General features: G+C 43.5%; 1 protein-coding gene across 1 annotated transcript in view; it reads left to right on the forward strand.

Annotated features, from left to right (window-relative positions):
- Positions 1 to 25,309, forward strand: part of CPNE7 (copine 7) — a 91,011-nt gene extending 65,702 nt beyond the window's left edge. The window contains exons 13-16 of the mRNA XM_075189057.1: positions 13,867 to 13,918; positions 21,090 to 21,223; positions 21,321 to 21,557; positions 23,203 to 25,309. Coding sequence (XP_075045158.1) covers positions 13,867 to 13,918; positions 21,090 to 21,223; positions 21,321 to 21,557; positions 23,203 to 23,337 — 558 coding nt within the window. The 3' untranslated portion in view covers positions 23,338 to 25,309. The remainder of the gene's footprint in view (positions 1 to 13,866; positions 13,919 to 21,089; positions 21,224 to 21,320; positions 21,558 to 23,202) is intronic.
- The last annotated feature ends 586 nt before the right edge of the window (positions 25,310 to 25,895 follow it).

A 25,895-nucleotide genomic window follows, 5' to 3' on the forward strand; every position in this document is an offset into this window, starting at 1 on the left:
GTACTTCATATTTTAAAATTGTAATGTACCACTGTCACGTACTTCTGTCTCTATATAGTCGAGGCCAAGGTTCAGATGCCCATGAGATGTGAAACATTCATAGGGACAGTTCCTTTTAGAAGTGTCAGCTTTGTCAGTCATTCAGTTCTGCCCCTGAAGCCACCACACACGTTTCAATCAAACCTTCGCTTAATACCCCCTGCAGTCAAACTGCCCTTGATCCAGTTTCTGTATGAAACATCTTCTGTTGTTCTAGCTTTTTTCTATTAATCAGAAACTGCACCATTTTTTGTTCAGCACAGGGTTATTCTACAAAAAATTGATTTGTATTCTTAAAATTCAGTGTGCGCAGAGGTATGACAAATCATGGAAGAGAATGATGTAACAATACACACTTGAATGGATAATTATAACGCATATAAAAGTTATCATGAAACTGTGAATACTATGTGGGAATGATTGTATTGTTGAGACTTAATTAATATTATTATATGAGTGTACGGAACATTTCTTGGTATCTGTATGTTCATCTCTGTTCAAATATTTTATTTTAATATGCGTTCATTGTCATCTGCATCTGAACTTGGAAGTTCAATGACAGAGATATATATATATATATGTATATATATATATATTTATATATATATATATATATATATAAGTTAACCCGTGCATGATACTCATGCATTCTAGTCAAATCAAGCTTCCCGACGTAAGCGCCCTTTTTTAATGTGGTTTTGTCCACGTCACCACCTCATTATCATTCTTCTCCATCACCTCATCCTTCATTTTCATCGCCACATCTATCCAGATGTCTATCCAGACACAGGGATCTCTCTCAGCGGTCCTGAGTATCACACTCCTCTCACTCTGTCACCCCCGGCAACCACCAACCACTCCCCACTGTCACCCCCGGCAACCACAAACCACTCCCCACTCTCACCCCCGGCAACCACCAACCACTCCCCACTGTCACCCCCGGCAACCACCAACCACTCCCAACTGTCACCCCCGGCAACCACCAACCACTCCCAACTGTCACCCCCGGCAACCACCAACCACTCCCAACTGTCACTTCTCCTTCAAGAAATATATATATATATATTTTAAATCTTTATAAACACTTTTAACAATTAACAAATTAAATTAACAAATTAAAAAATTCTTAGTATACCAAATTTCAGCACTTTCTGAATTTTTTTTCCCACACACACTAAGAATTTAGTAGGTCAGTGTATAACTCCGCCCAGCAGGTGGCGCTGCAGCTTGGTTTTATTTATTCCACACACAGACAGACTAACACACACCACTAGACATTTATATTATAGATATATATATATATATATATATATCATACTTGCCTACTTTGGAAGGCAGCTGTCCAGGAAGGGGCCAGCCGTGGGGGCGTGTCCACGCATGTTGCACCGTTAGGCCCGCCCCTGTCAATCTTAGACAATTTCAGCCAATCGCAGCAGGGGGCGGGGCCATGATGCAGCATTTAGCCCGCCTCCACCCTCTTCAACAATGGAGATGGCTGTATCCGGGATGTTTGCCTGCTTTCTCGGTAGACCGGGAGAACTCCCCAAAATTTGTGAGTCTCTCAGACATTCCAGAGTAGGCAACTATGATATATATATATGTGTGTGTGTGTGTGTGCGTACAGTTCAAACAATTGTCAAATGGCTCTTCTTTGGTATTAATAAGCCTTTTTCTTTCTGAGATTTGAAACCATAGAGAGTCACCAGTCTACTTACTGTCTGGTGTTATCATATTTAAAATATTTCTAGTCCATTGCCTTTGTTACTGATATTTGCAATATATAAGAGAAAGTACTATAGACAGTATATCATAGAGTTGTAGCCCCAATGCAACTAAAGTCTCTATATATACACAGTATATCTGCCAACATGACCAGCTAAGAAATAATCTGAACACACTTGGCAATCCCTTGTATCTGGCCATAGTGGTGATCTACCCAGTCTGCTCCCAATCCATTTAGCAATGAACGCAAAGAAACATAAGTGAGCAATTACTTCTTTTACAAAGGGCCACAAGTGACCCACTTTAAGGGCCACCAACAATGCTTGAGGCAACTTTAGAGAACTATCTACCCGGGCACAATATTGTTAAGTTTGGAAATGGCAGCAACTCCATAGACTGTACATTGCTTTACGTACAGTTATGGCTTGAAATACAATTTTAATGTGTGATTTATTATGTGATTTGAAGTGAATATTTGGGTCACATGCATAAAAACATTTTAATGCATATTTTATAGCCTAATGTAGGTTTTAAGCTACACATATAGGGTATGACCTACATAAAGCATGAAGACTGCAACTAAAGCAGAATAGAGCACATCTAATTTACCCAATACGAAGAAGAACATGACCTGACCACTGGACATAATCATAATACAATTCTATTACACTGTATACAGATATAGGACACTACACCCCCAACATGACCTGACCACTGGACATAACCATAATACAATTCTATTACACTGTATACAGACATAGGACACTACACCTCCAACATGACCTGACCACTGGACATGATCATAATACAATTCTATTACACTGTATACAGACATAGGACACTACACCTCCAACATGACCTGACCACTGGACATAACCATAATACAATTCTATTACACTCTATACAGACATAGGACACTACACCTCCAACATGACCTGACCACTGGACATGATCATAATACAATTCTATTACACTGTATACAGACATAGGACACTACACCTCCAACATGACCTGACCACTGGACATGATCATAATACAATTCTATTACACTGTATACAGACATAGGACACTACACCTCCAACATGACCTGACCACTGGACATGATCATAATACAATTCTATTACACTCTATACAGACATAGGACACTACACCTCCAACATGACCTGACCGCTGGACATGATCATAATACAATTCTATTACACTGTATACAGACATAGGACACTACACCCCCAACATGACCTGACCACTGGACATGATCATAATACAATTCTATTACACTCTATACAGACATAGGACACTACACCCCCAACATGACCTGACCACTGGACATAATCATAATACAATTCTATTACACTCTATACAGATATAGGACACTACACCTCCAACATGACCTGACCACTGGACATAATCATAATACAATTCTATTACACTCTATACAGATATAGGACACTACACCTCCAACATGACCTGACCACTGGACATGATCATAATTCAATTCTATTACACTCTATACAGACATAGGACACTACACCTCCAACATGACCTGACCACTGGACATGATCATAATACAATTCTATTACACTGTATACAGACATAGGACACTACACCTCCAACATGACCTGACCACTGGACATGATCATAATACAATTCTATTACACTCTATACAGACATAGGACACTACACCTCCAACATGACCTGACCGCTGGACATGATCATAATACAATTCTATTACACTGTATACAGACATAGGACACTACACCCCCAACATGACCTGACCACTGGACATGATCATAATACAATTCTATTACACTCTATACAGACATAGGACACTACACCCCCAACATGACCTGACCACTGGACATAATCATAATACAATTCTATTACACTCTATACAGATATAGGACACTACACCTCCAACATGACCTGACCACTGGACATAATCATAATACAATTCTATTACACTCTATACAGATATAGGACACTACACCTCCAACATGACCTGACCACTGGACATGATCATAATTCAATTCTATTACACTCTATACAGACATAGGACACTACACCTCCAACATGACCTGACCACTGGACATGATCATAATACAATTCTATTACACTCTATACAGACATAGGACACTACACCCCCAACATGACCTGACCACTGGACATGATCATAATACAATTCTATTACACTGTATACAGACATAGGACACTACACCCCCAACATGACCTGACCACTGGACATGATCATAATACAATTCTATTACACTCTATACAGACATAGGACACTACACCTCCAAAATGACCTGACCACTGGACATAACCATAATACAATTCTATTACACTGTATACAGACATAGCACACTACACCTCCAACAGGACTTGACCACTGGACATGATCATAATACAATTCTATTACACTGTATACAGACATAGGACACTACACCTCCAACATGACCTGACCACTGGACATGATCATAATACAATTCTATTACACTGTATACAGACATAGGACACTACACCTCCAACATGACCTGACCACTGGACATGATCATAATACAATTCTATTACACTCTATACAGACATAGGACACTACACCTCCAACAGGACTTGACCACTGGACATGATCATAATACAATTCTATTAATCTCTCTGTTCAACTCCTTTCATCATGCAAACATCTGTTTCTCTGCAAACGTCACCATTTTGCTCCATAATCTGGTCAACTTTGTTGGACATGTAGGTGAACGACACCTGAAAAGAAGGTTTTGTACTGCTACATGGGGCCTTCGTGTGCAGGTCCAATTGATCTCTACAAGAGCCTTGCACAGCAGTTAGATCCCACTTGGTAATATCTCTCTTCTCTCAATTACCCTTGCTCATACTACCTAGGATATAGACAACAAACACACACTTACTAAAGTTATGTTTAAATCTAAATTGAAATATTCTTTTGGATTATAGTTTCCCTTTAAACACTACAGGGGTATATTTACTAAGCTGCGGGTTTGAAAAAGTGGAGATGTTGCCTATGGCAACCAATCAGATTCTAGCTATCATTTTGTAGAATGCGCTAAATAAATGACAGCTAGAATCTGATTGGTTGCTATAGGCAACATCACCACTTTTTCAAACCCGCAGTTTAGTAAATCTAGCCCTACAGTCTCTCTATAAACCCCATAGACATTATTGGACACCTATGCTCTATTACTGTGTCAACCTGACTACCTAAATAATATTGCAAAGTATAAAAATCTTCAAAGAGTCCTGCTCATCCTGTGACTTGAATGCCTCATTGATGTCTCTTGTTTCTAGTGTATTTATAGGCTGAACACTGGTTAAACCCACCACATACCTGCCTCCAGCGTGAGTAGGTGGCAGGTGGAGTTTACTGTCAGAAAAACAGACTATATTTCACTTTTTTAAGAACCAATTATGTAGAACGAAAACATTAGTTATTTGTAGTTTTTCAGCTGTATTCTGTACTTAAGCAGCCAACAAGACAGAGCAAGGGGTGTATTTGCTAAACTGTGGGTTTGAAAAAGTGGAGATGTTGCTTATAGCAACCAATCAGATTCCAGTTATCATGTATTTAGTACATTGTACAAAATGACAGCTAGAATCTGATTGGTTGCTATAGGCAACATCTCCACTTTTTCAAACTCTCAGTTTAGTAAATATACCCCCTGGAATTTCTTCAGACATTAACCCTTGTAGTACAATGCAGTATCATTTTTACCAGTATTCGGTATAATTAGTAGAGCTAGTTTAGTGCCTGGGTTCATGGCTGTGTAGTATTATCAGTTTTGTGAACAATTGCTATTGTCCTTTGATTGACAGTCCAGACACTGGATTCTATATGAAGCCGGTGATTTGCTGAAGACTGTAAATTATTTATATATTATCTCTGTATATAGGACAATCAGGTAACAATTGATAATTGCTACAAGCAAGTATTATACTGCCACTGTCAATGGCAACCAACCTTGGATATCATTCACCAGACAAGAATGCTTCTCTAAATGAGATGTAAATCACAGGTAATTACTGCTACTTAGGGCCTTGAGATACTCAGATTGACAACACCGAAGATTCAATTGAAGTCTTCTGAACAATGGATCTGAAGCCGTGTCAGGAAGAATTTTGAATTTGAAAGTGCAGAATAGAATAGAGAAAACTGCAGAACATCTATAGAGATAGACACAAGTTCATTTGTCCTTTTACTGCCAGATGGTAACTACAGAAAATTGCTTTCGTCCACATTTACCTGTGACTGATCTCTCTGAAAGCCCCTCAGTTAGCAGCTTGTACTGTAAAATATACAATTTAGAAATGGAATTTATTTTGACTTTGCGAGACAGACCAACCTCAGCTGTAGAGAAAATATGGTAAAATAACTATATATTATAAAATTTTCTTGAAAAAAGAAACATCACAAGATTCAATCTACCCAACATGACATGTGGCTAATGAAAGTGGGCATTACTACTGGTGGATGTATTAGTGAGCTTTATTACTTACTGTGTAAGTGTTAGCGAGAATTACTATTGATGGGCACATATGGGGCATTACTGCTGATGGGCACATATGGGGCATTACTACTGATGGGCACATATGGGGCATTACTACTGATGGGCACATATGGGGCATTACTACTGATGGGCACATATGGGGCATTACTACTGATGGGCACATATGGGGCATAACTACTGATGGGCACATATGGGGCATTACTACTGATGGGCACATATGGGGCATTACTACTGATGGGCACATATGGGGCATTACTACTGATGGGCACATATGGGGCATTACTATTGATGGGCACATATGGGGCATTACTACTGATGGGCACATATGGGGCATTACTACTGATGGGCACATATGGGGCATTACTACTGATGGGCACATATGGGGCATAACTACTGATGGGCACATATGGGGCATTACTACTGATGGGCACATATGGGGCATTACTGCTGATGGGCACATACGGGGCATTACTACTGATGGGCACATACGGGGCATTACTACTGATGGGCACATATGGGGCATTACTACTGATGGGCACATACGGGGCATTACTACTGATGGGCACATATGGGGCATTACTACTGATGGGCACATATGGGGCATTACTACTGATGGGCACATATGGGGCATTACTACTGATGGGCACATATGGGGCATTACTATTGAGTGCAGCGTAACAGGCCATTGTTACTACTGAACATATTTGTGGTAATTTTTCTACTGCTGGATATTTTACAGGGCAATATTACTAATGGGAATATTAATGTACATTGCTAGTGATGGTTACCTTAATGATCATTATTACTGAGAGGCATATTAGTAGCATTTTACTTGTGATAGGTGTATTACTACTGATGAGCTTGTTAGTTTCATCTTGCTACTGCTGGACACATTACTGGACATAGTGCTACTGCTGGACATAGCGCTACTGCTCAGGGCCGGATTTACCACTAGGCAACCTAGGCACCTGCCTAGGGCCAAGAGGCCCCCAGGGGGCCGCCCAGGTCGGCAGTGACTGGGGTAAGTCAGACCGGGGGACACCAAGCCTGAGAGGCACTAACTTTCTCCTGCCATCCCCCGCTGCCGCTTGTCCACAGGTCCATGAAAAATTGAGGCTAAACCCCCCCAAAAAAACACCTGATTGCGCCAGCGCCTGGTAGCCTCCTCCCTCCTCTCTGCTCTGTTTCACTGAATGTCAGATGTGATGTCATCATGCTCAATGACATGTTGTTTGAGGACTCACTGAGGAGCAGATAGGAGCCGTGCAAGTTGCAAAGAAGGAAGACAGACAGAACAGAAGACAGAACAGAAGACAAAAAAACAGAAAAGAAAAAGGCAATAGAAAGGTAAGTAAACTAATGGAGGCATAATGTGAGGGAGACAAGAAGGGGAGCGAAATTATGGCTGGCACAGTGTGTGTGTGTGAAGGAAACAAGAGAGGGGAGCAAAATTATGGAGGGCACAGCAAATTGATAAAGGAGGGCACAGTGTGATGAGAGGGATAGTAATGAGGGGCAGCAGTGGTAAAGGGGGAGCAGTGTTATATACATGTTATTTTAAACATATGATCTGGGTAGGAACTTCTTTAGGGGGCAGTGGAGTTCTCCTTTAATTAATTTATGCAAGTTCCAAGACAGTAGTATTGTAATTTCACTTGGAAATATGATTTACTTACAAATACAGATAATTAATAAAACAGCAGGTGTTCTTCGAGATCCAGGTACAGCACACAACAGATAATTGAAAAACATAAAATAATTAAAATGACATATCTTTCACTAAAAATGCTGCTTTTAAGTCACTGTCCTGTTGTCCTGAAAGTCAGGACAGCTGGGATATATGTCACACTCCAGCAAGTGGGTGTTGCACACTTCTGCCAATGGTGTACGCAGCAATGCAGGTTTATTTTCCTGTAGGAGGGTAGCCTAACTCTTTTCAACTGCTAGACACGCCATCAACAATGCAAGCCACACCCCCTTTGACGGCATGGCGGCACAGAGCTCAACCTACTGCTCAACTATAGGGGTATGTGCTATGCTTAAAAAAATATAATGTTATGGATTATTTGAGGAAGAAGGGCCCCAAACCAGTATCTTGCCTAGGGCCCCATGAGGTCTAAATTTGTCTCTGCTACTGCTGGACACATTACTGGACATAGTGCAACTGCTGGACACATTACTGGACATAGTGCTACTGCTGGACACATTACTGGACATAGTGCTACTGCTGGACACATTACCAGACATAGCGCTACTGCTGGACATATTACCGGACATAGTGCTACTGCTGGACACATTACTGGACATAGCGCTACTGCTGGACACATTACCGGACATAACGCTACTGCTGGACACATTACCGGACATAGCGCTACTGCTGGACACATTACTGGACATAGCGCTACTGCTGGACACATTACCGGACATAGTGCTACTGCTGGACACATTCCTGGACATAGTGCTACTGCTGGACACATTACTGGACATAGTGCTACTGCTGGACACATTACAGGACATAGTGCTACTGCTGGACACATTACCGGACATAGTGCTACTGCTGGACACATTACTGGACATAGTGCTACTGCTGGACACATTACTGGACATAGTGCTACTGCTGGACACATTACCGGACATAGTGCTACTGCTGGACACATTGCCGGACATAGTACTACTGCTGGATACATTACCGGACATAGTGCTACTGCTGGACACATTACTGGACATAGTGCTACTGCTGGACACATTACTGGACATAGTGCTACTGCTGGACACATTACTGGACATAGTGCTACTGCTGGATACATTACCGGAGATAGTGCTACTGCTGGACACATTACTGGACATAGCGCTACTGCTGGACACATTACCAGACATAGTGCTACTGCTGGACACATTGCCGGACATAGTACTACTGCTGGATACATTACCGGACATAGGGCTACTGCTGGACACATTACTGGACATAGTGCTACTGCTGGACGCTTTACTGGACATAGCGCTACTGCTGGACACATTACCGGACATAGTGCTACTGCTGGACACATTACTGGACATAGTGCTACTGCTGGATACATTACCGGACATAGTGCTACTGCTGGACACATTACTGGACATAGCGCTACTGCTGGACACATGACCAGACATAGTGCTACTGCTGGACACATTGCCGGACATAGTGCTACTGCTGGATACATTACTGGACATAGTGCTACTGCTGGACACATTACCGGACATAGTGCTACTGCTGGACACATTGCCGGACATAGTGCTACTGCTGGATACATTACCAGACATAGCGCTACTGCTGGACACATTACCGGACATAGCGCTACTGCTGGACACATTACTGGATATAGCGCTACTGCTGGATACATTACTGGACATAGTGCTACTGCTGGACACATTACTGGACATAGTGCTACTGCTGGACACATTACTGGACATAGTGCTGTGGAGCTATTAATACTTTGAATTTTAGTTTTACATTTCACTTCAAAACTGTACGCTAGCAGAAGAAGGAGCAGTTACAGGAATTAAACTCCTGCTCCAAACTCTGTTCAATTCTGAGTCCAGCTGCAGCACCCGTAGGCCGGCACTGATCCGGGAGCAAGTCTTGGAGTTCACTCCTAGCTCCGTCAGAAGCCTTGGCCTCATGGCCGGATTAAGGGGGGGGGGGCACAGGGGGCACGTGCCCCGGGCCCCCCTCTCTCTGAGGGCCCCCCGCCGCCGGCTGAGAGGAGAGAAGCCGCCGCGCAGCACCTACAAGCCGGTGATCTAAAATGTACAGCAGCCGCGGTGCTGCTGTACATCTGGACTCCTGCCAATGACTTGGTCCGTCTGAAGGGGGGAGGGTTTGTATTAATGAGAAGTGCGCGGATGCGTCAGGGGGGGGTATGCGAAGAGAGGGAGAGAGAATGAGGGAGTGAATCTTAGGTGAGTAAAAAAAAGTGATAACAGCTTTGTCTTGGACCTCTTCTGCTTGAATAGCGATCATAACTGTTCTGTGTATGACTTGGAGAAAGCTTAGTGTACAAAATGTCAATGTAATGTTCTTGAAATATAACTGAATAATAAATTATCTGAGTGTGAGAAACCGAGAGTAAGAGAAGACAGGGGGGCAGAGAGTATGAGGCTGAGACAGTGTGGCAGAGAAAGGAACAGTGAGAGAGAAAGGACAACGGGAGAGAGAGGTGGAAAGGGAGAGAGGTGAGAGATTGAGACAGAGAAAAGATAATAATAATATGTGGGCTATTAATTTAATGGTGCAGTTTCCATGAGGACTAATTATTTAATTGATAGGTGCTATCATATATATTTATTTTACTGGTGTTGGTGGAATATTTAATTAAATGCTGTGCTGGTTTCGGGACTATTTATTATTTAATTCGGGTCTAAGTTTGGGGAGAAGGAGGGCTAATTTATTAAACGTGAATATGAAATATTAATTGTCACCAATGGTTGTGTGAAATTGGTTTATTTGTTACATGTGAATGCTATTAATTTATTGCTGGGCCGTTTTTTGGGGAGGGAAATAGTTTTTATTAAATGTGTATGCTATTAATTCAATGTCAGGGCTAGTTGGGAGAAACAGTTCTATTATTAAATTTGTATACTATTAATTTTATTTAATTTTATATTCAGGCCTATTTGCAGGGAGGGAGGCCTACATATTAAATGTGGGTGCATTGATTTAATGCCAGGACTGTTTTAGGTTTCACGAACATTCCAGGATCTACACAAGCAACAACTGAGTTTAAGACACCAGCAGCCATAGGTGATGAAAGTTACAAGAACAGGTAGGAGAGAGCAAGACAGTCTGCCATCTGTTCTGGATCTGGTGGGATAGTCCCGAATTTGGGCAACTATCTCGCTTAGTCAGGATTTGGTCCAACTACAAGGACAGTTGGGAGGTATGTCCCACATCACACTGTACTACTGGTGAAGGCAGAGCTGTGTGCTCCTAACAGTAGTGCACACAGTATTGTCTGTGTATATGTCTAAAATTATAGCCATAGTACACCATAGGGGCCCCCCTGTCTAAAGTGCCCCGGGCCCCCCAGAGCCTTAATCCAGCTCTGCTTGGCCTTCCCTAGTTGGGACTGTAAGAGATGTGGCTATTATGGCTGCATTATACAGACACTATCCCGGCAGTTTAATGTATTGCTTTTTGTGGGCAGAATAATATGTGTTTGCTGAAATACTTTGTGCTCTTGTGAACATTACAATGATCTGATTGGCCTTAATGATCCAACATTTCTAATACCCCATATTACGCAATTTTTTGGCGAAAATTTTATTTTTCAGGGTGTATCAAAGCCACCCACCAACAACATATTATTGCTCGTAGAGTAGATTTATTTATTTATATTACCAAATTAACTCCCGTTCCGAACCACCACCCCAACTCATCCTTTTTGTCAATCATCACCCAAAGGTCGGATTAAGAACCAATTAGTTGACTCAAACATTAGCATTATATCGTTTCTTAGACCCTCCCCCCAAGCTTTCTATATAAGAGCCTAATTAGCATAACATTAAGAGACTCCTCTCTCAATATCTGGGAGGGTCACTTCTCTGTCAACATATAGCATTTCCATAAGCTACATTTTGACATCAGTTAACAGCGGGGGAAGTGGGTAGAGTCCAATTTTGGAGAATTGCTTTTCTGGCTATTGTGAAGATAACCGTTAAAAATGGTTTGATATCCTTAATACTTCTTGGAGAAGGTAGTTGAACCAATTGGTCTTAATCGCAGAGGAAAAAGGACGATAGGATCCCTGGTCAGTGAGACTCTAAGGGAAGAGTGGATAAAGAATAAAATCTTGTTCCAAAATGTAACTATTTTCCTACATGTCCAAAAGTTGTAGAAAAGGGAGGCAGGGATTTTTTTATTTGAACATATGTATAAATGGTAAATGTTTCTGTACTCGCTGCATTGGACTGTTACTGCCTAGCATTTGGTTATGGACAGGAAAACTCCAAGGGGTAAATGTATCAAGCTGCGAGTTTCAGGCAGGTTTGAGAAGTGGAGATGTTGCCTATAGCAACCAATCAGATTCTAGCTGTCATTTTGTAGAATGGACTAAATAAATGATAACTAGAATCTGGTTGCTATAGGCAACATCTCCACTTTTCAAACCCGCTGGAAACTCTCAACTTGATATATTTATTAATACCATAGTTCCTTCTGTGCATCAGAAGGTTAATATGAGAAACAACAATTACAGTATTTTGCATAGCTGAATAAAGCAGATTATATTTGTTTTATTCCTTTTTTTATTTTATTTTTCACATTACTTACTATATCAAATGACCACCTTTTTTTTATTAGGCTACGGCATGCAATACTGTCACTCTTCCTAAAAAGAATTATCCATATGTACGATTTCACCAATATTCATTTATAACATCATACAAATTAGGATGCGGCCGTTATGTTTTCCTAGAAGGCCTCTTCTGAGCTAACAATGGCTGTTATTTCTTGCACCTGAGCAGGCAGTATTCCCTGTAAAATATTTTATAAATGGAATTAAAGGTGTTTGGCACCTTCAGATAACTCAAAAGTATTATTTGTTTGCATCTTTTTGCTTTTACTTAAACTATTGCTCTATCTTTATATGTACAGTGTTGTTTCTGTTGCCCTTTGTTATGTCACAGAATTATCTCTGGATGCAGCTGCATTTAATGCATAGAACAAAGCAGTCATGGCAGCCAAACTAAACATCTCAGCCTGATAATACAAAGACATCGCTGATAGGCGCAGAAATAAGTGCAGTCAGATTGATGGATGTTGCAGCTAAAGCTGCTGCATAATCTCAGTATTATCTTGCCTGGGGGCTGTACTGCATGTCAGTTAGTGGAGGGTATAGTGACTGACAGTTCTGCTTGTGAAGAGGTTATGGAGCAGCTTCAGGCTGTGTAGCCTTTGAGGCATAGAACTGACCTCTCTTTTGGTGCCTAAGTTATTACCATCATACCAGCCCAGGAGACATTGCCCTGCTGCCAGTAAAGTATGTTGGATAGTCCTCTTGGGACTCCAGTGCAACTGGATGTATTCTCTCTCAGCTGCCCGGTCTCCCTTCGCGCAGATCCCCACGTCTTCTGGTGCTCCCATTCTGTCGCTTCTCTCATGCATCCGATATATCAGTGTCACATCCTGACCTGGTAAGCCTGGCCACTGCGCCTGCACATTGTTTGACATTAGCTCCTAGCGGCTCACAAGCTGTTTGTCATTCTCTCTAGTCTTTAACCCTCTGCAGCTTTCCCAGGGAATCAGCGTCTGAACATGAAAAGAATACAACGGACGGGGCTCTTTTCGGCTCTCATGAGAAGTTTGTGTGATCTGTGAATTCTGTGTGTTTATTTATGAAGGTTAAGGGGAAGGCATAGCCTGTACAATGCTGCCTCGTGTAGGACACTGTATCCTTCTCATTGCATGTAATCTGATGAGACTGGACGTGAGAGGCAGCGATAGGCTCCCAGGCAAACTTATGTCAGGTCTAGGGGCAATGTACTGCGTCCATTTTCCTTTTGCAATCACTGACCTTTCTTTTCTTTCTCCCATTCTGTCCAGGTTTCACATGATTTTGCAATCAACTTCAACCCTGATGATGATGAATGTGAAGGTAAGGTAATAGGAGAAATCTGCGAAAGGGTTAGGCGCATGATTGTGCAAGATTGTTGAGTGGGTAGGGGCAAGCTGGGGGGCAGCAGAGCAAATGCCCTCCGGGCTGTTCCCATAGTGAGCTGCTACCTTGTTTTAGGACACTGGGCTACCTGCATTGTTTTCATTTAAAATGTTCCTAATAGGCTGTTGAACCAAGTCTCAACCCCTGGCCTAAAATTTGCCAAACGGCCCCTTAGAGTGGATGTGTAGTGGCTTCAGAATGTCACACGCCGTCCCTGTGTCGCGTCCTCCGCACTGGGACGGACGCCTGCTTCTGTTCCTAGACGGCCGTTTGCTAGGCAACCGGTTGTCACTTCCGGGTCCTGGCAACGGGACGAGATCCACAGTATCCGGCGGTGATGTTCAGCGTCACCACCACCGTAGGTAGTCCTGCCCCCAGCCTCCCCTATAAAAGGTTGACTCTGGCACCTAATGAGTGCCAGAGTATTAGGTCTCATCCTAGCTCCAGCGTTCCTGTAGTATTCTTTCTGTGACTCCAGTGTATTACCCGGCTTGTTCCTGCTACCCCTCTTCTGTGCTACCTGTGGATTGACCTCGGCTTGTTATTGACCATTTTTTTTCTGCGCTCCTGATAAGGTGACCCGGCTAGCCCCTGACTACGGACTTGGATTCTCCCTGTGGCATCTCCTGATCTCTCGGTTCTGACCCGGCCTGCCTGACACCGCTTTCATCCTTTCGCTTCACTGGTTGCTCCCTCTGAGGACCGCGACCTGCGTGTTCCCGCAGCTAAGACCATACTTCCTTGCGGATGTTCCTGGTGAAGACCTGGAACATGTTAGACTCCGCGCCTCTTTGGTGAGTAGTGCCAAAACCAGTAAGCAATACTCCAAATACGTGACAGTATACTCTGGCCATGACGTCAGATGGAACAGGTGAGCCCTCAGCTCGGGATCTCCTTATCCATCTGGGCCGCCGAGTGGAACAGCAGGAGGCGGACCAAGCTCGTTTACTCCAGTGTGTCCAAGGAATTATGTCGCGGCTAGACAATTTACAGGCGGTCCAACCTCCCCCGGTAGAACCTTCCGTTGCTCCCTCTCTCCCCGCTGTGGCCGCAGTGGCTCCATCTCCCTCTCTGACTTCGTCTACCCGGCTTAGGATTCCTTCTCTGGAGAAGTACGACGGAGATCCGAAGAGGTGCAGAGGGTTCCTCAACCAGTGCGCCATCCACTTTGAGTGCAACTCTTCAGCCTTCTCCTCTGAACGTACCAAGGTGGCCTTTATAATATCTCTTCTCAGTGGGCAAGCCTTGGCCTGGGCTTCACCGCTATGGGAGCGCAATGATCATTTGCTGGAGAGTTCGGCTACTTTTATTGACATGTTCCGGAGAGTCTTCAATGAACCAGGTCGGGTCTCCTCTGCCGCTTTCAGTCTCCTGAATCTGCGACAAGGTTCCATGTCTGTCGGCCAGTATGCGGTACAATTCCGCACTCTCTCTTCTTAGCTTCGATGGAATAATGAGGCCCTCATTGCTACCTTCTGGCAGGGTCTTACTGACCGAATCAAGGAAGAACTTGTCACCAGAGAACTCCCCTCGGAACTGGACTCCCTTATTTCTCTGTGTATCAGGGTCGATCTCCGCTTCAGGGAGAGAAATTCAGAAAGATCCTCTACAAGACGTACCCCTCGACTGGCTCCCCAATTTCAAAATCCCCTATCTTCCACGGAAGAGCCTGTGCAGCTTGGCTGTTCAAGATTGACGCTCGAAGAACGCAAGAGACGGTTCAAGCAGAAATTATGTTTATACTGCGGAGAGGCTGGTCATGTATTAAGTCTCTGCCCTAAGAGACCGGGAAATGCCTCCTCCTAGATGGTAAGAGGGAGGCCGCCCTAGGGGTCGCCGTTTCCACTCCCTATTCTACCTCTAATCCTGAGTTCCTGATGCCCGTCCAGCTTATGACCACTATAGGACCCCAGCGAACCTTTGCCTTTGTGGATTCCGGTGCCGCAGGAAATTTCATCTCGGCCTCTCTTGCTTCACAGCTCCAATTGTCCATTCAAGATCTGCCTCAACCGCTTACACTCACAGCCGTGGATGGTAACCGCGTCAGCAACGGTATCATCTCCAGCATCACGAGTGCGGTTCAGCTATTGGTAGGAGCCTTACATCAAGAGTGGATCCATTTCCTTGTGTTACCACAATCTGTGAATAATCTAATTCTGGGCCTTCCTTGGCTTCGAGCCCATTCTCCTCAATTCAACTGGGTCCGAGCCGAAGTTATCTCCTGGGGTCCGCATTGTCATAGCAAGTGCATCACCTCCTCTCGCCCACGAGTCTGTATTACTCGCACCGTTCCTGAAGAGACTACTCTTCCGTCGCCCTATCAGGCCTTTAAAGATGTCTTTTCCAAGAAGAGATCGGAGATCCTGCCGCCTCATCGCCCTTGAGATTGCCAGATTGAACTGATTCCGGGTAAACAGATTCCCCGTGGCAGGACTTATCTCTTGTCCTTACCTGAGAGTCAAGCCATGTCACAATACATTTCCGAGAATTTATGCCGGGGATTCATCAGAAAGTCCTCGTCTCCAGCTAGCGCAGGATTCTTCTTCGTTAAAAAGAAGGATGGGGGCCTTCGCCCCTGTATCGACTACCGACAACTGAACAAAATCACCATCAAGAATCGCTATCCATTACCCCTCATCACCGATTTTTTTGATAAAATCAGCGGAGCACAAGTCTTTTCCAAACTGGACTTACGAGGGGCCTATAATCTTGTGCGTATTCGTCAAGGAGACAAATGGAAGACTGTGTTCAATACGCGAGACAGACACTTCGAATACCTTGTGATGCCCTTTGGGCTTTGTAACGCCCCCGCAGTCTTCCAGTTCTTTGTCAACGAGGTCTTCCAAGACATCCTATATCGTTTTGTCGTTGTCTATTTGGACGATATCCTGATATTCTCAAAAGATATCATTTCCCATCGGTGTCATGTGAAGGAGGTCTTATCACGTTTACGTACCCACCAACTGTACTGCAAACTAGAAAAATGTATCTTTGAGGTCAAGCAGATTCCTTTTCTTGGATACATCGTTTCAGGTTCTGGATTGCGCATGGATCCGCAGAAGGTATATAGCCGTTACTATTTAGCCTCGTCCCCAAGGTACCAAAGCCATCCAAAGATTCATTGGCTTCACCAACTACTACAGGCAATTCATCAAGAACTTTTCCTCTGTAATTGCTCCAATAACTGCCTTGACTCGAAAATCGGCCAATCCCAAGAGTTGGCCTCCTGACGCTCTAGAGGCTTTCGACCGTCTAAAACAAGCCTTCACGTCTGCCCCGTTCTCTCCCAGCCGGACCAATTAAAACCCTTTTTCCTTGAAGTTGATGCATCCGCTGTTGGTATAAGGGCAGTCCTGTTCCAGAAATCCGGACTTAGCCCACATCTCCCCTGTGGGTTCTTTTCTAAAAGGTTTCTTAGTCATGAAAAGAATTACGGCATCGGTGACAAGAAACTCCTTGCGATCAAATCTGCCCTGGAGGAGTGGTGCCATCTCCTGGAAGGCTCCCGTCATCCTGTGACGGTCTTAACGGACCATAAAAATCTGCTCTACATTAGTGAAGCACGGTGTCTCAACCCAGGTCAGGCACGATGGGATCTTTCTTTTCTCGTTTTAACCTAATCCTGACCTACTGTCCTGGTTCCAAAAATGTGCGGGCAGATGCTCTTTCCCGTTCATTCGATAATTCTGACCTATGTTCTCCCTCGGAGCCTCTACCCATCATCACACCCACCAGTATCATTGCCCTTACCGGAGCCTCTGCTAAAACACCCCCCATAGGTTGCTCCTACTTGGAAACGAATTTGCGACCCAAATCTCTACGGTGGGCACACTCCTCTAAACTATCTGGACATGCTGGAGTCAAGAAGACATATTAGTCCCTACGTCGACGATTCTGGTGGCCAACCTTACATTCCGATGTTCGAGAATTCGTGGCTTCCTGTGCAACTTGTGACCGTTGTAAGAATCCGAGATCAGCACCTTCTGGTCTTCTGCAACCACTTCCCATTCCTGACCTTCCATGGCAAAGCATATCTATGGATTTCATCACCGATCTTCCTGTTAGTAACGGGTTTACTACTATTTGGGTTGTGGTTGACAGATTCTCTAAGATGGCCCACTTCGTACCCTTGGTTGCTCTTCCATCTGCATCTCAACTGGCTACTATTTTCATCAAAGAGATCTTTAGACTTCATGGCTGTCCTCGTGAAATCATCTCGAATCGTGGAGTCCAATTTGTGTCACAGTTCTGGAAGGCCTTTTGTAAGACACTCGGTTCTGAACTCAAATATTCTTCTGGCTATCATCCTCAAACCAATGGCCAGACAGAGCTCGTTAACCAAGACCTGGAGGTCTTTCTACAATGTTTTTCATCAGAGAACCAATCCAAATGGTCTAGTCTCCTACCCTGGGCAGAATTCGCGCATAATTTTCACCATCATGAATCCTCAGGTTCCTCTCCCTTCTCTGTCGTTTATGGAACCCAACCCACCCTCCCTAACTTCTCCAGTCATGTTCCATCTCCGGTTCCCGCTGCTGATACCCTAATTCGGGACTTCTCTCGGATTTGGGCAAAGACCACAAACAAACTCCAGGAGACTTCCCAACGTTACAAGCAAGCCGCTGATCGTCATAGAAGAAATATTACCTTGCTTCAGGTCCATGAAAAGGTTTGGTTGTCCACTCGCAACCTCAAACTTCGAGTACCCTCTCAGAAATTGGCTCCACGTTATATTGGCCCTTTCCCTATTACTCATGTTATCAACCCGGTAACCTATAGACTCCGGCTGCCTCCCTCTCTAAGGATTCACAATGTGTTTCATGTTTCCCTCCTCAAACCATTAATCCTTAATAAGTTTCATCGCTTGCCCCGTCATCCTGCTCCTATTCGAACTGCTGTGGGTGAAGAATTTGAAGTCAGTCGCATCATAGATTTCCGTATTCTTCACGGACGACATCAATTCTTGGTTCACTGGAAAGGTTTCGGGCCAGAGGAGAGATCCTGGGTGAATAAAGAAGATCTCCACGCCCCACGTCTATTGAAACAATTCCTCAAAGGGAGATCTATCCGACAAATAGAGAGAGGAGGTACTGTCACGCGCCGTCCCTGTGTCCCGTCCTCTGCACAGGGACGGACGCCTGCTTCTGTTCCTAGGCGGCCGCTTGCTAGGCAACCGGTCGTCACTTCCGGGTCCCGGCAGCCACGGGACGCGATCCACAGTATCCGGCGGTGGTGTTCAGCGTCACCACCGCCGTAGGTAGTCCTGCCCCCAGCCTCCCCTATAAAAGGTTGACTCTGGCACCTAATGAGTGCCAGAGAATTAGGTCTCATCCTAGCTCCAGCGTTCCTGTAGTATTCTTTTCTGCGCTCCTGATACCTGACCCGGCTAGCCCCTGACTACGGACTTGGATTCTCCCTGTGGCATCTCCTGATCTCTTGGTTCTGACCCGGCCTGCCTGACACCGCTTCCATCCTTTCGCTTCACTGGTTGCTCCATCTGAGGACCACAACCTGCGTGTTCCCGCAGCTAAGACCATACTTCCTTGCGGGGGTTCCTGGTGAAGACCTGGAACATGTTAGACTCCGCGTGAGACTTTGGTGAGTAGTGCCAAAACCAATAAGCAATACTCCAAATACGTGAAACAGAAATCCCAGACACCCCTTTGTTCATTTTATAACAGACATTCCGTATTATTGTTTGGATATAAGACACAGTAACACAATAAGGGGAATCTGTTTTTAATTAACTCTCCTGATCCAGATGTATGAAAACTTTAGGAAATTAATGCAGTAAAAGCATCATGCTAAAGAACGTCACCCAGAACCTACATTAGACAGTAACACAAGACCTCCACCCAATGAGCAGAATGGTGGTGGTCGGTAGTTCGCTTGCAAGATGCTCATTGCCCAAGATGTAGGAGAAGAATCAGTCCTGCTGACACTTGTGCTATCTTTTGTTGAATGCAATGATTGGATGGCTGTAACAACCATCCAATCAATGTTCTTGGCACAATACACGTCAGCAGTAGTGGCGCACACTACTTGCCACCTAGAATGTATATGATTTTGCCATGATAATCCTATGGCACTAAAACGTGGGCAGTGCTAAGAGTAGGAAGGAAGTTATATCTTCAGTCCCTGTGATTTTATAGAAGGGGTAGTGGAGTCGATGTGCGTATGGATGATGTCTGATGAGGGCATAACTGAATGGGGCCTAGAGTGGGAGTTCCCATACATAGGCAAACCAAAGGGGGGTTTGCTAGTGCCTGGAAACTCCCCTTAAAGCCTGGGGCACTGTATAATTGAGGTGGCTGGACCCTGCCCCTGCTTCACACGGCTCTGCATGAAAAGGGAGAGCTGTGTGCACCTAACAGTAGTGCACGCAACATTGCCCATGTATATTATAGGGATAGGAAGAGTTGGGGAGCAGCCAAGCACTGTCTAAAATTATAGCCACGCCCCCATGCATGCTGGTCACGCCCACTGGCAGCGTGGTGTGGAAACCACCCTCTACAAATCCTGCGTTTGCCCCTGCCATAAATAACGTCTTTTGGACATCATGAGAAGGGGCGGACTTGCATTTGTGAGTCTGCGATTGCAAACACGGTACAATTATTGTGAGTTTCACACTTGTCATGATGAGACCACGATTTAATCCTAAATAGTGTGATCATTTCACCAATTGTATGATATTTGAATTGAGTGCAGAAATTAATTGGTATTATGCACTGGACAGATAAAATAATGAATACTATTTATTCACTTACTACTGTAATGTCCAACTGCAGGTAATATAAGGCGTAGTTACTAGCTCAAAAACACCTCTAAATATGACAAATATATATATATATATATATATATATATATATATATATGTGTGTGTGTGTGCGTGCGTGTGTGTGTGTGATTGTCTCAATTCTAGCAAGTTCCTAAACTGTTACATATACATTTGTGAATGTGACTAGCAAATTGTTTATATGCAGCAGGACCTTACATTTTCCTTCCTTATGATAAAATACTATCCTGGATATATCATCATTGATCTGTTATATCTTCAGCTTTATAAGATGTTGAATGCACTATTTTTTTTCCCATCATCTGCATCTAGGGATTCAGGGCATAGTGGAATCTTACCAGAATTGCCTCCCCAAAATTCAACTGTATGGACCCACAAACGTGGCACCTATCATATCCAGGGTGGCACGACTGGCAGCTGAGGAAGAGAGGACTAAGGAGGCTTCGGTAGGGCATGCCACAGTCTTATAGCACAGCAGTGTACCATCGAAAAAAAAACAATTATTACTGTTATTGCCCATCTTACCCCACTGTCTTGTTACAGAAATACTACATTCTACTCATCCTCACGGACGGAGTGGTGACAGATATGGCAGACACCAGGGAGGCTATTGTGCGGGCATCCTATCTCCCCATGTCCATCATCATCGTGGGTGTGGGTAACGCAGACTTCACCGACATGCAGATTCTGGATGGAGACGATGGGATTCTGCGAGCTCCCAAGGGCGAGCCGGTTCTCCGTGACATTGTTCAGTTCGTACCATTCCGAGAATTCAAAAATGTAAGTTTAAACGTTATCCTATATAATATTCTATAACGCAATATGGCGCACGTTACTTTGCATTTACTTAGACCAATGAATGAAGAGCAATGGCAAAAGAGATTTTATTTATTGTTGTATGAACTGATGGCGGTACAGTTGTTGGTGATTTAGCATTCCACCAATGCAATGTTAACAGAATTAAAACCATGCAATGGTAGGGAGGGAGTGAGGCTGGGGTAATAGAGCGATTATAGTGCTCATCGTTTGTTGCCTCCCTACTCCATCGCCCCAGTGGCGCATAGCAAGGAATGGCCTCTTATACCCACTAATCAAAACCAAAAATCAAGTTTGCAAAAAGGCACTTCAAATAAAAATAAAGATCATACACTAGAATGGCCCTGAATCATCAAAGCGACGGCTGATTGTCCTGAATTACTTCTAAGTACTGTTCCACAGTGATGTCAAAGAAACGGATGGGGGCTTCCATGTTCTATAGTGATATGTAGCCCAAAGAGTGACTTCCTGTTCCCATTGTAGAGTGGAGTTATGCACGGAAGGCTTAATTACCAGCAAAATGTAGTTTAGTTAAGGAACGACATGTCATAGTACAAGGCAGAGTACAGGTAACAGCAGTGTTTGATCAACAACATGAAAACTTGATATACATGTATATCATACTAAGACTGGGTACATATTAAAGGGTTTTCAGCGGATTATCGGACCAATCACACGATAAATGACTGTTCGTACAGATATCGCATTAGTGTGTACGCTCTGATGATGAACGATTATTGTTCCAAAGCACATCGTATTGTTTCATTTGCTTTTTAAACCGTACTAAAAATGTCGTTCAATGATGGAACAATCTCGTTCCAATTCTACAGTGTGTATGCACTCAAGCCCAGTGTCCATAGATCTCTTTGGGGTGTGCGGAGTCACAATCTTTTCAGCCGAGGGTTATGACAGATGAAGAGCACAGATCTGAAGGTCAATCATGTAGATGTGTCCTCGTGAATCAGCATGCTGATCGGAACTTTTTTATTCAGTCGTTGGTAAAATCGTTATCGATATTGCATCTGGAGAAATTTTCTATAGTGTGTACCCAGCCTAGGGATCAGGAGCTAAGTCCTGAAAAGAGATAGGACCCTTTCACAGTGGCAGAAAACAGATAAGCTTAGATCTATAAACTTGATATAGTTGGATCAGCACAACAGATCTGCTGTCGTATTGAAGGGTAATACAAATAAACCTGTCTGGAAGACAATGTTACCTGAAGGTGGATGTTTTTTTAAAGGATATAGAGAACATTTTAGTACACAGTGTGGGCTACGTTTACAGAGTGTTTTTCAGGTTCCTTCAACCGAGATCTATGGTTTAGAAAAATTATTCCTCTATTCAACGTTATTGTAATGAGTTTGCTTATATAAGAAGGTTGAACATTCACAAGGGAATAGAGGCAGGCACTGCCGTAACTATGGCTGGATGTAAGGAGCAACCACCCGGGGGGGAACAGGATAATGATATATTTTAAACTAATTTAGTTACAGTTGAGGGCCAGTGGTCTTAGTTATCTTTCTTGCCCCGGGCACTAAGTTCTTAGTTACGGCTCTGTTGGCAAAAGACACACTCTGTTAACCATTCATTTTCTGGTTGTCTTTTTCAGGCTTCTCCAGCTGCCCTGGCAAAGTGCGTCCTGGCCGAAGTGCCAAAACAAGTGGTAGAGTATTACAGCTACAAAGTCTTCCCCCCTCGTTGCCCAAGTGAAGAATCCCCGGACTCTGCTCTCAACTCCCCTTAATGAGCCCAGTGCTCTGCTGAACTCCTCAATGTCTCTTCAACTCCCCCCCACCCATCCTTGGAAAGACCAGAAAGCTTGTAACTCACCACGTTCCAACCCTCGTCCAATGCCTTCACATGTGTCGGATAAAGCCCATTCAGCCACTCAGACTTGAAAGAAAGCACCCTACATTTGAACTGCTGCTGCATTCACTACTGTCATCCCCATTACTTCTATCAGTGCTGGACAACTAACATTATGGACTGCCAGTGCACTGATTGACCTCATGACACCAATGCATCACAGTAGCACGAGGTCTGCAGCGGTATCTGTGGTCAGCGGTCAAACTGGTCACAAGTTGTTCAGATTGTGTGTTTCATGGTGTTCTAATGATACTTGGTCATTACTCTGGTACTTCTGCCCTTCACAGCATACTTGGGGAGGCACTGAATGTAAAATTACTTAAAATATAGACAAAAAAGAATGACTGGTGGGAAAAGAGGGATAGACATATTACTGGAACAATAACATTTCAATTTTCATTTTTAAAAGTGCTGACATGGGGTTATGAAGAAGGGGGGGGGGGGTTTGTTTGTTTGTGATGCTTAGTTGTGTGATTGGAGCTTACTTTATCCACAGTCATTGTCTTATTTATAGTTTCAAAACATCACTGGGTTTGAGGTCAAGCAATGATCTAGCCACATCTTTTTCTGTTGTGAGCCGAAGCCACAGTGGGTTTCTGATCACCCTGCCAAATTTCTGTCTTTTTGTCTTATTATTATTATTATTATTATAAGGAAGGATCTGATCTAGTACAGCATATTTCTTTTGAAAAGCAAGCCTTTTATAATTTCGACATAACACTTCATTAGTGCTTGTATTAGATTTTTTTTTTTGTGGAGTCCTATGTTGAAGGGCCCGCAGATATCTGAGTTATCAAGCACATGTTGGCTCATTAAAAGTATCTACAAAGGAATCTCTTGGGGTCTCTGCAGGCTTGCATTAAAACACAAGTCTGTGTGACTTTACTTTTGATATCTATCAGATTAACACATCTGATAGCAAGTCAAGACGGGAGTGGAGGGAGGCGCATGGGAAAAGCTACGCGGGTCTCTAGAAACCATCTGCGGAAGATGCAAATGGAACTTGATGTCAGGTCTGTGAATGAATAGTGAGACACTACATCTATGCGTTTCGCCCACCTTGTAGCCCTGACATTTCCAAAGGTTGCTGTTAACGGCAACTGGCTGTTCTTTAGCTTTTTCAAACAAGACGTGTTCTGTTAATCCGACATTAATCAGCGGATCTTGTAAAACCATTTCTTGACGTAGATACAGTGATCTATAATAGGAAAATTCTTACTGTATGAGTCTGTCACATAGAACAACACTACATGCTTTCTATATTAGAGACGATTGAAGCTTTGCTGTATTTGAACCTAGCATAAATAATCCTGTTTTCTAATTAGGCTAATAGCTTTTGACACTGGTAACAGACTGCAGAAGATTTATGTCACTTTGCTTGTTATAAAATCCAAAATGTACCTAAAATGAAGATAAAACTGGAGAGAGAGCGATAATAGGCTGATTTATTATAGCCAAGTGATGTTTTACACAATAACCAGCAAATGAACATTCACCAGATGATGCCTCTCCTACATGTACATGCAGAACACAGACACCATACAAAAGATGGATTTACAGGACACCAAATGGTTAATCCTTCATGTACGGAGGTAGCAGCGACTGTGTGAGGCTGAGAGTCGCATTCATGTCTCTATCAGTGGATGATACAGCGTCTTCTCTGGTAATGTTTTCAGTGCATGTACAGGTGGCAAATTTCCAGATTACCCCCGCTTGTTTTGTAGCGAGTAGAAAGGCCCAGTTGTGCACCTCTATAGTATATGTTGGCGCTTCTGTGAGGTCTGCATGCTTCTCGTACTTGTGTCCAGGGAGAAAATATCCCTAATAAAGTGATCTTTCTCTCTCTACAAGTCTGTTTTATTTTTCCTGTGACTTATTCTGCATTCAGTTTCATTTATAGAATGTTTGGGAAAATGATTGAGCTAGAAAGTGTTTGGTCATTATAGCCTATTGAGCAATTTCTGTAATACAGGATTTACCACCATGATGTCAAGCTAGAACTATGTAGTTGCGTCATACTGAACAATGTCATGGCACCATATGGAATATGTAGGTACAGCATGCAGAACAATGCAGCATACCCAACTATGTAGTTACACGGTGTAACTACATAGTCGGGTGTGTTGTACCTACATAGTTGGGTATGATGTAACTACATAGTCGGGTGTGTTGTACCTACATAGTTGGGTATGGTGTAACTACATAGTTGGGTATGGTGTATCTACATAGTTGGGTATGGTGTAACTACATAGTTGGGTATGCTGTAACTACATAGTCGGGTGTGTTGTACCTACATAGTTGGGTATGGTGTAACTACATAGTTGGGTATGGTGTATCTACATAGTTGGGTATGGTGTAACTACATAGTTGGGTATGGTGTAACTACATAGTTGGGTATGCTGTAACTACATAGTCGGGTGTGTTGTACCTACATAG

This window comes from Mixophyes fleayi, chromosome 10 (genome assembly GCF_038048845.1).
Source record: "Mixophyes fleayi isolate aMixFle1 chromosome 10, aMixFle1.hap1, whole genome shotgun sequence".
NCBI classification, from domain to species: domain Eukaryota; kingdom Metazoa; phylum Chordata; class Amphibia; order Anura; family Limnodynastidae; genus Mixophyes; species Mixophyes fleayi.